Source organism: Pristiophorus japonicus, chromosome 13 (genome assembly GCF_044704955.1).
Source record: "Pristiophorus japonicus isolate sPriJap1 chromosome 13, sPriJap1.hap1, whole genome shotgun sequence".
Classification (NCBI taxonomy): Eukaryota; Metazoa; Chordata; class Chondrichthyes; family Pristiophoridae; genus Pristiophorus; species Pristiophorus japonicus.
The window spans coordinates 111,830,713-111,847,445 of record NC_091989.1 but is presented as its reverse complement, the minus strand read 5'-3'; the positions used below and the strand labels follow the sequence as shown (position 1 = coordinate 111,847,445).

Genomic DNA, 16,733 nt, shown 5'->3' with positions numbered 1-16,733 from the left:
CTCATTTGACTGTGGGGAATGCTGTGTGACAGGGCTCATTGGTTTGCCCAAGGTGAAGGCTAAAGTGTCATGAACTCAGTGGAAACGAGCAGCAATGAAACGGTTTCGGACTTCCCTTGCAGGGTCTGGATGGCAACGCCATCTCCTGCGTGGCCGCCAACCAGAATCCTCGTCCTCCTCCTGTGCCTTCTCCTCCTGGTCCTCCTCTCCCTCCTCCTCCTCCTCTTGTTCCTCCTCGTCCTCCTCCCCTGCCTCTTCCTCCTCTTCCTCCTGTTCCTCCTCCTCCTCCTGTTCCTCTTCCTCCTCCTCCTCGTGCTGGTCCACCTCCTCGGGTGGTAATGCTGCCTCCCTCATCCTCCAATGGTTGTGGCCTCATGATTGCCAGGTTGTGAAACATGCAGCAGATGACCATGAATAGGGAGACCCGCTCAGGCAAGTACTGCAGTACTCTGCCTGAGCGATCCGGGCAACGGAACCTCTGTTTAAAGATTCCGATGGTCTGTTTAATGATGCACCTGGTGGCTGAATGAATCAATGTACGATTGTTGTGCAGCAGTTCTGGGATGTCGAAAGGGAGTCAGCAGCCAAGTGCAGAGTGGGTAGCCCTTGTCTCCAAGGAAACAGCCGCAATCTTGGTTTGGCCGAACAAAGACGCCTGGCACACCGCTCTGGCGCAGGATGAAAGCATCGTGGCTGCTGTCAGGATACCAGGCATCAACTGCCATGATGTGGTCGCACACCAGCTGGACATTGAGGGAGTGGAATCCCTTGCAGTTTCGGAAGATCTTGGGATTGTTCTGTGGCACCCTCAATGCCATGTGCGTGCTGTTATGTAAATGTATAGTTAAAATGGTGTGCCACAGGGGGCGCTGTGGTGGGAGACCCGAAAGTATCTACAAGACAGAGTATAAAAGGCTGCCCACCACACCTGAGAGGTACTCTGGAGTTACACAATAAAGGACTAAGGTCACAGCAGTTACTGCAACACCAGACTGTGTGGAGTCAGTGATTTGAGTGCTACATACATCACAAATTGGCGACGAGGACACGGATGAGCTTCACGCAACCATGACTACTTTGGGCTCGCTAAAGGATTTCACAGAGGGTAATGACTGGGATGCCTTTACGGAAAGGCTCAAATACTACTTTATAGCAAACGACCTGACGGGGGACACGAACGCACTGAGAGAGAAGCGTAAGGCGATATTGCTTTCCAGTTGTGGCGATGAGGTTTACCGTCTCGTCAGGGATTTTCTGGCACCCGCGAGCACCAAGGACATGTCATATGAGTAGCTGATTAAACTCATTCGAGGCCAACTGAAACCGAAGGAGAGCATCCTCATGGCCAGGCACAAATTCTACCACCACTGCAGACCTGAGGGCCAGGATATCACCAAATATGCTGCGGACATCAGGAGACTCGCGGCGCCATACGATTTTGGCACACACCTTGACGAGGCATTGCGAAACGTCTTTGTTATGGGGATTGGCCATGAGGGTCTCCTTCACAAGCTGCTATCCACTGAACCTACAGTCAGCCTGCAGCAAGCCATCAACATCAGCCAGGCATTTATGACCTTGACTTGCAGCACCAAGCAGATGATCCACACGGTCTCGAACCCGGCAGGTACTAATCACAGGATAGTGCCCGTCACGGACAAAACTGCAGAACGTGGCTTTGCCCAGGGCAGAGAGCACAGACTTCAGGATCCTGGAACTCAGAGTCCGTCAAGAGGGGCTAATCGAGTAGCACCATGCTGGCGCTGCGGAGGAAGCCATGGGGCTCACCGGTGCAGGTTTGTGGCGTACACATGCAATACCTGCCACATGAAAGGGCACCTTCAGTGTATGTGCAAAAGAACACACCGTGTGGCTGAGGAGATGGTAGATGATCTACTATCCAGCGAGGAGCAGGTAGAAGAAGATGATGCGTTTGGACTGTATACGTGTACCGACGATTTGGCCCCAGTGATTATGGAAGTCAAGATTAACGGAGTTCCAGTGAGTATGGAAGTGGACACGGGGTCGGGTCAGTCGCTGATGAGTAAGAAAACTTTTGATAAACTGTGGATCAACCCAGCTGCACGACCCAAGCTGGCCCCAGTCACGGCAAAGCTGCGCACCTACACCAAGGAACTGATACCTGTTCTTGGCAGAGCGGATGTGCAGGTATCTCATGGGGACGAGAAGCATGGTTTACCTTTGTGGATCATTGCAGGTGATGTGCCGATGCTACTCGGCAGGAGATGGATGGGAAAGGTCCGTGGGAGTTGGGAAGGCTTCATTCCTCCACAGACCGCTGTCCCCCGTGTTCACAAGCAGCAGTGCCGACCGAGCTGGAGGAGAGAGAAGGGCTTCGACGGGCTGCTCCAGCAGGCACCGTCGGCCCGCAGGCAGAGGCCAGTTCCAGAGGACGTGTGTGTGTGTGGCGGCTCCTGGGCAAAAAGGTCAGCTGTGTGGGGTGCTCCGGAGGATGCGGCGGAGGGGGGGCCGGTGCGTTGCGGCTCCCGGGTGCGGTCGAAGTGTGGTGGATCTCGAGAGAGAGAGTCAAGAGCGAACCGTTAGGCAGTAGCAGGCTAGAGTCCAGCAGGGAAAACACCCAGCAAACCAACCTCGCAAAAGGGTCTGAAGAAGGAAAGCTGTTCATCGGCGGTCTCAATCTCGACACAGACGAGCAGGCGCTGGAAGAAGTGCTCTCCAAGTACGGGCAGATCTCCGAGATGCGAGTGATCAAGGACAGGGACGTTTTCGGTTTCAGCACAGCAAGCTCAAGATGGTGGCAAGCCTCGTGGCAGCAGAGTTCTGCAGAGAAAGGCAGGCAGAGCACCTAAAATGGTGACGCCCAGTGGAAGCCTCGTGGGAAAAACAAGATGGCGTCTTAAAAGAGAAATGTACCCGGGAGTCTTAAAGGGGCCTTACACCGTTGGCGGTCCCCATAAAGAGACTTTTGTAAGGGCAAGAGTGAGTCAAAATGATGACTGTGATTTGTAAGATGACGTGATTTATGACGAGTTAATATTTTGATGCTAAAATGATTTCTGTGATTAAAATGATTGATGTGATTGGTGAAAAAAGTTAATATCACAATGCACAAGTAAAACGGTTAATGGATCTGTGACTAACATGACCAATGGACGAATGCGATTTCCGATTTAATGTGATTCATGCAATGGTTCAGTGGCTGCAGATGAGTCGCAAAGGCAACTATTTTCTGAGAACAGAGGCAACGCACTAGTTGCGATATCCTGTCTCAGCGCAGCCCATTACCTCGGGCAAAAAGGGGCAGTATGCGGCCACCATACCTCACCCAGTGGAGCTGGGATTAAATAACTGTTCAGTGTACCTGCAACATTTTGATATAACTCTTCAATGCATCTATATGTACCATACAAATGTACTGTCTATGTGTACCTACTTTCTATTGGGGGCTATGTTTGTGTACTTCATCAACCATGTAAGGACTGCAAATACCACATGCTTGCACCGGATCGCAAGCATAATCCCGACATGGAGGGGGGAAGAGGGAAGTGGATGGTCATGGACTCACACTCACAAATCAACCAGGACGAACAAGGCCGAGGTTTCCGGCAATGTGCTTTTGGAAATGGGGGGGTGGAGGCGGGGGGGAGTGAGATGTTATGTATTGTCCAGGTACATTAAATGTATAGTTACAATGGTGCACCACAGAGGGAGCTGTGGTGGGAGACCCGAAAGTACCTGCAAGACAGAGTATATAAGGCTGCCCACCACACCTGAGAGGCACTCTGGAGTTACACAATAAAGGGCTAAGGTCACAGCAGTTACTACAACACCAGACTGTGTGGAGTCAGTGATTTGAGTGCTACATACATCACAGGTGCAGTCTGTGATGCCCTGAACTCTGGGGAAGCCCACAAACCTCACGGATCTGGTCTGCCGCTCCACCTGCTCCTTCTCCCTGTTCATAGGGAAGAATATGTCGTCCCTCCTCCTCTAATACAGAGCACCTGTCACTTGAAGAATGGAGCTTTGTGCGGCGAACTGGGAGATGTTCGAGATATCTGCAGTTGCAGCCCGAAAAGATCCAGTCGCATAGAAATTGAGTGCGAGGGTCACCTTTGATGTGACGGTCAGAGCTGTCCTCAACCTTGTTTGAGGCTGCAGGTCTGGCTGCAGGAGATTGCACAGCTCCCTCATGATATCCTTGCAGAACTGCAGTCTCCGGAGACACAGGTCATCCGTAAGCTGCCCAGGACAGTGATAAGCTCTTTGCTGTACGTTCTCAGTTTCATTTGGATGGGGCTCAGGGCTGGTCTGAGTGCCTTGTTGCACCACAGTCACTCAAACATATTTTTACTCATGATGGATTGGCTAGCGCCAGTGTCCAGTTCCATGGCTACGGGTAAGCCATTCAATTTTACATTTAGCATTATAGGTGGCCATTTCGTCGAAAATGTGTGCACCCCGTGTACTTCAGCATCTGCCCCCTCTCTCTGAGGCTCGGAATTGCTTTGATCCACTATGGACCGATCTTCGTCTGCCACGTGATGGTTTGCGGGTTTTGCAGAGCTTGCAGCTTGTCTGCAAGCTCGTTGGAGGTGCCCCATTGTTCCACAGCTCTTGCAAACATACCCTTTGAAGCAGCATAAATAGGCTGAATGGAAGGCTCCACAATAACAATTGCCTTGCATTCATCCTTTGTTGCAGATTTTGAGTCATCTGGGTCACCTGAGGCCTGCTGGCAGTTGCAGACTCGTGGTTTCTGCCCTGTACATTTCTGCTAGCAAACACAGTTCCAGTTAATTTATGAACATTGCTAGCACTTGTGTGCTAAGAGATTTGTTTGGTGTTATCACTGGTGGACATAAACACCTGTGCTATCGCAATGGCCTTACTGAGGGTCAGTGTCTCTACAGTCAAAGGTTTTCAAAGGATGGTCTCGTGGCCAATGCCCAGTACAAAAAAGTCTCTGAGCATTTGCTCCAGGTGGCCATCAAACTCACATTGTCCTGCAAGTCGCCTTAGCTCAGCAATGTAGCTCGCCACTTCCTGACCTTCAGATCACTGGCACGTGTAGAACCGATACCTCGCCATCAGCACGCTCTCCCTCGGGTTAAGATGGTCCCGAACCAGTGTACACAGCTCCTCATACGACTTATCTGTGGATTTCACCGGAGCCAGAAGATTCTTCATGAGGCTGTAGGTCGGTGCCCCGCAGACTGTGAGGAGGACCGCTCTCCTTTTTGCAGCGCATCCTTCTCCGTCCAGCTCGTTAGCTACAAAGTACTGGTCTAGCCGTTCGACACAGGCTTCCCAGTCCTCACCCTCCGAGAACTTCTCCAGGATGCCCACAGTTTGCTGCATCTTTGCGTTGGATTCGTATTCTCGTTGCCAGTTATTGTGTTCCTAACACAGATGAGACTGCACACAGGGAGGTTAAAGTAACAGTGACCTCAGTCTTTATTAAGACACTCCAGAGTGAGGAACAGACCTGAGGGGCCGGCTTATATACAGTGCTCCCAAGGGATGTTGGGATCCCTTGGGACTTCAGGGGATGCGCTCCCTGGTGGTGGAACATGGGAGTGCATGCTTTAAAGATACACAACAGATAGGTCCTGCTGCCATCATGTGTGTGCAGGCGTCTTCCTCTCACAGCTGCCTCAATGCCTTCTCCCTCCTGCCCTCCTGCTGATGTTGCTCCTCACCCTCTGCAACCTGCTGCTACAAACATCTGCCTCCTGTGCATGCTGCCTCATGTCCATCTGGTCCACTATGTTGTGCGGGGGATCAGCAAACCCGACCTTCCTCCTGTTGGTAGTCCCTTCCTGAGGTTATTCCTGGAACACCTCTCTGGGTTCAGCTCTGTCGCCCTCTCTGTCCCTCAGCCATGTCCGCAGCCTCTGCAGCTGTTGGAGCCGGTGCCACCTTCTCCTGCGTGTCTCCCTGCCACACACAATGTGCAGGAGGTGCTCCGCTGCCAGCACTGACCCCATTTAGTTCTCCTCTGCAAGCAGAGCCTCCAGAATCACGGCTCTCTGTTGTCGAGATTGAAGAGTCTGACGTACGATCACTCAATCCCGCTGTCAATAAGCCAACTCACAATGTTTCAAAAAGTGTGAAAAAATCCTCTTTGTTGTCGAGATTGAAGAGCCTGGCCCACTATAACTGAATCCCGCTGTCATTAAGCCAACTCGCAATGTTTGGAAAAGTCAAAATAAATCTCACCGACAAGAATGCTGCTATACGCAACACGCCTTTAAAGGCCGCTGGCGGTCTTGAGCATGCACTGTATATCGACTCAAAAACCTGTCGTTGGTACCGATAGGTGGTTAAAAGACTATTTGAGGTGAATTTACCTTCCGGGGCGGGTCCGTGGCGGTGCGCGTTCTGATGATGTCATCAATCAAAGGGGCAATTGTGATTCCCTTATCACCAAACACACAGTGTAACATTTTCTTTCTCCAACACTTTTAATCACCACCTCGTGGAAACACTTACCCAAGAGAAATTGGCAGTCACACCAAATTCGAAATTGGAGCGCTGATTCACTTTGATCACAGCAGCCTTGACATTTGGAGTTACAAAGGTTTTACTGTCCTCGGGAAAGTTCATATTCATCAGTACCTTACGTAGATCGGACCCCAAGCTGTAAAATAAACAGATAGTTTGCACTGGACCTGATAACAAAAATAGGAATTCACTCAGGGTAGATTTTAACTTTGTCCCTTAGTAATAAAAATCAGGAAAGATGTAAACCGGGCTGACGATTCGCTCTCACCGATTTCACACTATTGCACAAAGTCACACTCTACCCCATTGACTTTGCACCACTGATGTGACGTGTCACGCTGATGGAGGGTGTAGCAAGTCACAGCTGCAATAATCATCCATTTGGCTTTTCCTGGGAAAGTTTTCTGAATATGTCACTTATTTATCACATGTCAATCCTTGTCATAATATAATCTGTATTTATGCTATTATCTAAAATATTTACATTTATTTGAAAAGCAGATATCTTTGCATGTTCTACATAAGCATAACACGATTTTCCGACAATGAAAATACCTACTTTAAATTGGAACTAAACTGCTCAGAATTTGAACCAAATGCTCCCACAGCATACCCGAAGTTCCTTTGCATGTGCAACCATAGGAGTGCCCAAATTTCCTGTCCTGAGGGGCCCCGTGGCAGGGCCCAATGTTATAAAACATTTGTAAGATATTTTATATTCATCATGTCACCCGATCTTAAGTGTTACTTATAGATATATACACAAATAGAAAGATGTGAAAAGGCCACCAGGGCCATCCATGCTTTCTCTAGCCATTAGACTCTGAAAACTCAGATACCACTCTCCCCGATGCAGAGCGTATTATCTACAAGTTGCACTGCAGCAACTCATCAAGGTTTCTTCGACAGCACCTCCCAATCCCACAGCCTCTACCACCTAAAGGGACAAAGGCAGCAGGTGCATGAGAACATCACCACCTCCAAGTTTCACTTCAAGACATACAGCATTCCGGTTTGGAAATATATCACCGTTCCTTCATCCTGGAACTCCCTCCCTAATAGCGCTGTGGAATTACCTTCACCACACAGACTGCAATGATTCAAGAAGGCAGCTCATCATCCCCTTCTCAAGGGCAATTGGGGATGTACAATAAACACAGGCCTTTCCAGCAATGCCCAAATCCCAATAATGAATAAAGAAAAGATAGTGGAGCAAGCTTTCCTCGGTTCATTGATGGTTTTGTATAAAGTGGTTTAAACGTATCTTCCCTAGAATGTAGGCGTCAGCTGTGGCTCAATGGTAACACTCTCGTCACTTGTCCGAGTCTCACGGATGGCGAATGATACTTAAGGGGTTGACAGTGGATGGACAATGGCAGACATTTAGAGACTGCATAGATGCACTACAACAATTGTACATCCCTGTCTGGCGTAAAAATAAAAAAGGGAAGATGGCTCAACCGTGGCTATCAAGGAAAATCAGGAATAGTATTAACGCCAAGGAAGTGGCATACAAATTGGCCAGAAATAGCAGCGAATCCGGGAACTGGGAGAAATTTAGAACTCAGCAGAGGAGGACAAAGGGTTTGATTAGGGCAGGGAAAATAGAGTACGAGAGGAAGCTTGCAGGGAACATTAAGACGGACTGCAAAAGCTTCTATAGGTATGTAAAGAGAAAAAGGTTAGTAAAGACAAACGTAGATCCCCTGCAGTCAGAATCAGGGGAAGTCATAACTGGGAACAAAGAAATGGCAGAACAATTGAACAAGTACTTTGGTTCGGTATTCACTAAGGAGGACACAAACAACCTTCCGGATATAAAAGAGGTCAGAGGGTCTAGTAAGAAGGAGGAACTGAGGGAAATCCTTATTAGTCGGGAAATTGTGTTGGGGAAATTGATGGGATTGAAGGCCGATAAATCCCCAGGGCCTGATGGACTGCATCCCAAAGTACTTAAGGAGGTGGCCTTGGAAATAGCAGATGCATTGACAGTCATTTTCCAACATTCCATTGACTCTGGATCAGTTCCTATCGAGTGGAGGGTAGCCAATGTAACCCCACTTTTTAAAAAAGGAGGGAGAGAGAAAACAGGGAATTATCGACCGGTCAGCCTGACCTCAGTAGTGGGTAAAATGATGGAATCAATTATTAAGGATGTCATAGCAGCGCATTTGGAAAATGGTGACATGATAGGTCCAAGTCAGCATGGATTTATGAAGGGGAAATCATGCTTGACAAATCTTCTGGAATTTTTTGAGGATGTTTCCAGTAAAGTGGACAAAGGAGAACCAGTTGATGTGGTATATTTGGACTTTCAGAAGGCTTTCGACAAGGTCCCACACAAGAGATTAATGTGCAAAGTTAAAGCACATGGGATTGGGGGTAGTGTGCTGACGTGGATTGAGAACTAGTTGTCAGACAGGAAGCAAAGAGTAGGAGTAAATGAGTACTTTTCAGAATGGCAGGCAGTGACTAGTGGGGTACCGCAAGGTTCTGTGCTGGGGCCCCAGCTGTTTACATTGTACATTAATGATTTAGACGAGGGGATTAAATGTAGTATCTCCAAATTTGCGGATGACACTAAGTTGGGTGGCAGTGTGAGCTGCGAGGAGGATGCTGTGTAGCTGCAGGATGACTTGGATAGGTTAGGTGAGTGGGCAAATGCATGGCAGATGAAGTATAATGTGGATAAATGTGAGGTTATCCATTTTGGTGGTAAAAAGAGAGAGACAGACTATTATCTGAATGGTGACAGATTAGGAAAAGGGGCGGTGCAACGAAACCTGGGTGTCATGGTACATCAGTCATTGAAGGTTGGTATGCAGGTTCAGCAGGCGGTTAAGAAAGCAAATGGAATGTTGTCCTTCATAGCGTGGGGATTTGAGTACAGGGGCAGGGAGGTATTACTACAGTTATACCACACCTGGAGTATTGTGTACAGTTTTGGTCTCCTAACTTAAGGAAGGACATTCTTGCTATTGAGGGAGTGCAGCGAAGGTTCACCAGACTGATTTCCGGGATGGCGGGACTGACATATCAAGATAGACTGAATCAACTGGGCGTGTATTCACTGGAGTTCAGAAGAATGAGAGGGGATCTCATAGAAACGTTTAAAATTCTGACGGGTTTAGATAGGTTAGATGTAGGAAGAATGTTCCCAATGTTGGGGAAATCCAGAACCATGGGTCACAGTCGAAGGATAAGGGGTAAGCCATTTAGGACCGAGATGAGGAGAAACTTTTTCACCCAGAGAGTGGTGAACCTGTGGAATTCTCGACCACAGAAAGTTGTTGAGGCCAATTCACTAAATATATTCAAAAAGGAGTTAGATGTAGTCCTTACTACTAGGGGGATCAAGGGGTATGGCGAGAAAGCAGGAATGGGGTATTGAAGTTCAGCCATGAACTCATTGAATGGTGGTGCAGGCTCGAAGGGTCAAATGGCCTACTCCTGCACCTATTTTCTATGTTTCTATGTTTCTATGATTAGTTTAATGTTCAGTGTGGCTAGACTCATGATTGTGCAATGAAGGAATGTGCAACAAAGGAATGCTCTGCTTTATAAGGGGAGGAGAATAAACCTAAGAGGATTTAAATATAGACTAAAATCATCATGAGACTTTGTGATTGTTTATTGGGTAAGGAATTTAAGGGTGGCATTTTTTTACTCATTTTTTACTGTATAATAGATTAATATTTATTATTTAATAATTAAATTTAATATAATTTAAAAAGGGAGAAAGGGATACACCGAGTAATTAAAGGCCAGTCAGCCTAACCTCAGTGGTGGGAAAATTATTTGAGAAAATTCTGAGGGACAAGATAAATCTTCACAGATTAATCGGGGACAGTCAGCATGGATTTGTTAAGGGAAGGTCATGTCTGACTAAGTTGATTGAATTTTTTGAGGCTGTAGCAAGGAGGGTCGATGAGGGTAGTATGTTTGATGTTGTGTGAGAATTTTAGCAAGGCTTTTGATAAGGTCCCACAGGGAAGACTGGTCGAAAGTAAAAGCCCATGGGATCCAAGACAAAGTGGCAAGTTGGACTCCAAATTAGCTCAGAGGCAGGAAGCAAAGGGTAATGGTTGATGGGTGATTTTGTGACTGGAAGGCTGTATACAGTGGGGCTCCGCAGGGCTCAGTACTGGGTCACTTGCTTTTTGTGGTATAAGTCAATCATTTACACTTGAATGTAGGGGGTATGATTAAGAAGTTTGCAGGTGATACAAAAATTGGCTGTGTAGTTGATAATGAAGAAAACTGTAGACTGCAGGAAGCTATCAATCAACTGGTCAGCTGAGCAGAACAGTGGCAAATGGAAGTCAATCTGGAGAAGAGTAAGGCAATGCATTTGGGAAGGGCTAACAAGGCAAGGGAATACACATTAAATGGTAGGACACTGAGAAGTGTAGCGGAACAAAGGGACCTTGGAGTGCATGTCCACAGATCCCTGAAGGCAGCAGGCCAGTAGATAAGAAGGCACACAGAATACTTGCCTTTATTAGTCAAGGCATAGAATACAAGAGCAGGGAGGTTATGCTTGAACTAGTTAGGCCACAGCTAGAGTACTACATGCAGTTCTGGTCACCACATTACAAGAAAGAAGTTTTGCACTGGAGAGGGTACAGAGGAGATTTATGGGGATATTACGTTTACTGGAGAATTATAGCTATGAGGAAAGATTGGATAGGCTGGGGTTGTTTTCTTTGGAACAGCGGAGTCTGAGGGGAGATCTTTTTGAAGTGTATAAAATTATGAGTGGCCAAGATAGAGTGAATAGGAAGGACCTATTTCCCTTAGCAGAGGAGTCAACAATCAGGGGGCATAGATTTAAAGTAATTGGTAGGAGGTTTAGAAGGGATTTGAGGGGGTGGTGGGGGTCTGGAACTCACTGCCTGAAAGGGTGATAGAGGCAGAAACCCTCACCACTTGAAGTGCCGTAACCTACAAGGCTACGGACCAAGAGGCTGGATAGCTCTTTGTCGGCCATGATGGGCCAAAATGGCCTCCTTCTGTGCTGTAAATTTTCATAATTCTATGATATTTCATGGGAGACAAATTAAACTTTAGTTTTTGATGCTACTATGTGGTGAAGGAATGACCATGCGGAGAGGCAGAATTGTGGTGAGCTTGTTTATATTTTAGTGATCAGCTTTTTTTGTTGCTGGAAGTGGTGAATAGTGATTGTATGGTACAATGGAATGATCACGATGTTGTAAGTGTTTTTAATATTGAATAAATCCAATTAAAAAAGCACTTTCACCTCTGAATCAGAAGGTGGTTGGTTCAAACCCCAATCCTGTGGCTTGAGCACAAAACCTCGACTGACACTCCAGTGCAGTATCGAAGGAGTGCTGCTTTGACAGAGGTGCCATCCTGTGGATGAGTCGTTAAACTGACGCCCTATATGTCCTCTTATGTGGTCGAAACGATCCCATGGCACTATTTCGAAGAAGAGCAGGGAACTTATCACCGGTGTCCTGGGCAATATTTATCCCTCAATCAACATAAGAAAAACAGTTTATCTGGTCATTATCACATTACTGTTTGTGGGAGCTTACTGTGCGCAAATTGGCTGCCGTGTTTCCCATATTACAACAGCGACTACACTCGAAAAGTACTTCATTGGCTGTAAAGCGATTTAAGTCGTCCAGTGGTCATGAAAGGTGCTATATAATGTGAGTGAGTAGTGAATGAGTGTGTGAGTGAGTGGAGTGAGTGAGTCAGTGAGTCAGTGAGTGAGTCAGTGAGTCAGTGAGTCAGGGTCTTCTTTCTTTCTTTTGCTCTTTCTTTCGCTCTCTCTTTCTTTCACTCTCTCTTTCTTTCGCTCTCTCTTTCTTTCGCTCTCTCTTTCTTTCACTCTTTCACAGTTTGAGACAAGCACAGATGTGCTGCTGCAGGCTGTGAGAGGCCGAGGGTGGTGCTGTACTTCGCCTCAGGCAGGGAGCAGTGACAAACAGCTTGAAGATACACATGGCAGCAAATAGTTGAGGAACTGAAGGTGGTTGTACGTTCCAGCACACATGGAGACAGTGCTAAAAGAGGGTCACTAGAAAGGAGCAATGTAGGGTACCGGCTGGCAATGCTTCTCAGCAAGGACAGGGTGATTGTTGTGTGCACCTCAGTACACTTTGTCCCTCACAGTCTGTATTGTTTTGTGTGGGCCCTGAAACCCAACTGTCTTCACCTTTCTACATCTTCTTTGTACAGTCCTCATTCCGATAGCACAAGAATGCCCACTGATAAAAGCTTCAAGTTTGTCCACCTCCTCATCTGCAGGATACGCATCACTTTCTCACCAGCCCCTACCCCTTCTGACAATGGCTCCTTCCAGAACATTGTACAGTAACATCCTATCAGAAGGACTCTCACATGTACTATCCAGGAGCAGTAGGACCATGGGAAATACTTGCCTGTACCGTGTTAGTGTTACAATACTTAGTTCCTTTCTGTATTACTGTCCTAGTACCCACACTTATATACACCCGTGACCACGCACACGCACATACAGCCCAATGACCTCCGACAGCGCCCTCTGGTGTCTGGTGACCCCAGGCATCAATATATAACAACACTCCCCCTTTCAAGATCTTAATATCAGTCTTTTTACAAATTAGGACGGTCTGGGACTTTCCACTCACGACTTGATTGTCTCAGTTCAACTTCAGTTCTAGGCGAGCGTTGTGAGTCAGTTGTGACTGAAGGCTGAGTAACCGATCTGGTGAGAGTGGTAATGACCACATCAGAGACTGAAGGTCCAGGTTCAGGAATGACAGCAGAGTCCTCTGATGAATGAACATTGGTTGGTTGGTCACTGACTGCATCTTCCTCAAACGGTTCCAGTTCATCCGTTTGTGCCGCAGTTTTACCTGGTCAACATGTTTCATGCATGTTTGCCCATTCTTGAGCACCACAAGAGTTACCCTCCTTGGCTGTAACAGTACCAATGATCCACTTTGGACCTTGACCATAGTTTAGTACATATACTGGACTGTATATCCAGTATTGAAATATCACGTGACACAGCAGCATGATCATGATACCATTGCTGACTTTGATGTCTGTTTTCAACACGATCATTCAAATCAGGATGAACAAGAGAAAGCTTGGTCTACTGATTTCTCTTCATCAGTAGTTCAGCAGGGGAAACCCCAGTAAGCATATGAGGTCGTGTCCTGTAACTGAGCAATATATAAGACAAACGAGTCTACAGTGAACCCAGAGTTACACGTTTCATACTTTGCTTGATCATTTGAACAGCATGCTTGATCATTAGAAGCAGGTTTGAATGGAGCTGACTTCACATGTCTAATACCATTGAGCTCCATAGACTCCTGAAACTCAAGACTTGTGAAACAAGATCCGTTGTCGCTCACAATGTAAGGTAAGCCATGAGTAGCAAACATGACACGAAGGCTCTCAATAGTGGCTGTAGATGTACTGGATAATGATACACTCTATCCACTTTGAATATGCATCCACCACAACAAAAATCATTTTTCCCAGGAAAGGACCCGCAAAATCAATCTGGATCCTCGACCATGGTTTAGATGGCCACGATCACAGGCTCAGCGGAGATTCCGCTGGTACTTTACTCAGCTGCATGCAGGTCATCATTGGCAGTCCCTCGGAATCGGGGAAGACTTGCTTCCACTCCTGAAGTGAGTTCTTTGGTGGCTGAACAGTCCAATACGAGAGCCACAGACTCTGTCACAGGTGGGACAGATAGTTGTTGAGGGAAGGGGTGGGTAGGATTGGTTTGCTGCACGCTCTTTCCGCTGCCTGCGCTTGATTTCTGCATGCTCTCGGCATTGAGACTCGAGGTGCTCAACGCCCTCTCGTTGCACTTCCTCTACTTAGGGCAGTCTTGGGCAAGGGAGTCCCAGGTGTCAGTGGGGTTGTCGCATTTTATCAGGGAGGCTTTGAGGGTGTCCTTGTAGCATTTCCGCTGCCCACCTTTGGCTCGTTTGCCATGAGGGAGCTCCGAGTAGAGCACTTGCTTTGGGAGTCTCGTGTCTGGCATGCAGACTATGTGGTCTGCCCAGTGGAGCTGATCGAGTGTGATCAGTGGTTCAATGCTGGAAATGATAGCCTGAATGAGGATGCTGATGTTGGTGCACCTGTCCTCCCAGGGGATTTGTAGGATCTTGCGGAGACATTGTTGGTGATATTTCTCCAGCAACTTGAAATGTCTACTGTACATGGTCCATGTCCCTGAGCCATACAGGTAGGTGGGTATTACTACAGCCCTGTAGACCATGAGCTTGATGGCACTTTTGAAGTTCTGGTCTTCAAACACTCTTTTCCTCAGGCGGCTGAAGGCTGCACTGGCACACTGGAGGCAGTGTTGGATCTCGTCATCGATGCCTGCTCTTGTTGATAGGAGGCTCCCGAGATATGGGAAGTGGTCCACGGTGTCCAGGGCCGCGCCGTGGACCTTGATGACTGGGGGGCAGTGCTGTGCGGTGAGGACAGGCTGGTGGAGGAACTTTGTCTTATGGATGTTTAGCATAAGGCCCATGCTCCGTACGCCTCAGTAAATACGTCGACCATGTTCTGGAGTGCAGCCTCTGTATGTGCGCAGATGCAGGCGTCATCCGCGTACTGTAGCTCAACGACAGAGGTTGGGGTGATCTTGGATCTGGCTGGAGATGGTGTAGGTTGAACAGGTTCCCACTGGTTCTGTCATTTAGCTCCACTCCAGCGGGGAGCTTGTTGAGAGGTGGAGAATGGCAGCGAGAAAGATTGAGAAGAGGGTTGGAGCGATGACACAGGCCTGTCTGACCCCGGTCCGGATGTGGATTGGGTCTGTGATGGATCCGTTGGTAAGCATCACGGCCTGCATGTTGTCGTGGAGTAGGCGGAGGATGGTGCCGAACTTTTGGGGTCATCCGAAACGGAGGAGGACGCTCCATAGACCCTCGCGGTTGACAGTATCAAAGGCCTTTGTAAGATCGTCGCTAGAGTCCTCCTCAACCATCTTCTTCCTGTGGCGGGGGGGCGGGGAGGAGCTCCTTCCAGAGTCACAGTGCGGATTTTGTCCCTTACGGGGCACAACGGACATGATTTTTGCAGCGCGACAGCTACAGGAAAAGTGCAGGGAACAGCGCCAGCCCTTATACATGGCCTGCCTGCAAGTATTGCACTGATGCATACATGATTCCAGATCAGAGTCAATTCCAGGCCACCATACATGAGACCTAGCAATGGCTTTCATCATGACAATACCAGGATGTAGTTTATGTACAAATTTTTCTCTACCTTTCTTCAGCATAATGACACGATTACCCCAGAGTAAACAATCTGACTGAATGGACAGCTCATCTTTGTGATGGTTGTAAGGTTCGGTCTCATCATATATCTCCATAGGTATTGCAGACCAATCACCATTCAGGACACAACGCTTCACAACCGATAAAATAGGGTCATGGCTGGTCCAGATCCTAACTTGTTGAGCAGTGACAGGAGTTCCTTCACTCTCAAAACCATCCATTACTAACAGTAGATCTGCAGGTTGAGGCGTCTTCATATCAGGTGTGGGCAAAGGCAGATGACTCAGTGCATCGGCACAATTCTCAGTACCAGGTCTATGATGAATAACGTATTCATAGGCAGACAATGTTAACGCCCACCTCTGAATATGAGACAATGCATTGGTATTAATATCTTTGTTTTCAGAAAACAATGAAATGAGTGGCTTGTGATCCGTTTCGAGTTCAAAATGAAGACCAAACAGGTACTGATGCATCTTTTTTACCCCATACGCACAGGCCAAAGCTTCTTTATATACCATGCTGTAAGCTCTTGCCACTTTTGATAAACTTCTCAAAGCGTATGCAACAGGTTGCAGCTTACCCGACTCATTTGCTTGTTGGACTACACAGCCACCTCCATATGATGAAGATCACAAGCCAATACAAGACGCTTACATGGATTATAATGAACAAGCAACTTGTTTGAACAGATCAGATTCTTAGCTTTCTCAAAGGCTCTATCTTGAGACACACGCCAGACCCAGTTGTCGCCTTTTCTGAGTAGCATGTGCAGTGGCTCTAATAAAGTGCTCAATCTGGGTAAGAAATTACCAAAGTAATTGAGTAGCCCAAGGAACGAACGCAGCTCCGTCACATTCTGAGGCCTGGGTTCATTTTTGATGGCCTTGGTTTTCGAATCAGTAGGCCTGATGCCATCAGCAGAAATCTTCCTCCCCAGGAATTCAACTTCAGATGCCATGAAGACACACT

The 16,733-nt window shown here is 47.5% G+C and overlaps 1 protein-coding gene across 1 annotated transcript in view; it reads right to left on the bottom strand.

Moving 5' to 3' along the window:
* Nucleotides 1-16,733, bottom strand: part of LOC139278171 (uncharacterized) — a 166,231-nt gene that overhangs the window by 102,716 nt on the left and 46,782 nt on the right. Inside the window, exon 5 of the mRNA XM_070896825.1 lies at nt 6,478-6,625. Within this exon, the coding sequence (XP_070752926.1) occupies nt 6,478-6,625 (148 nt within the window). The remainder of the gene's footprint in view (nt 1-6,477; nt 6,626-16,733) is intronic.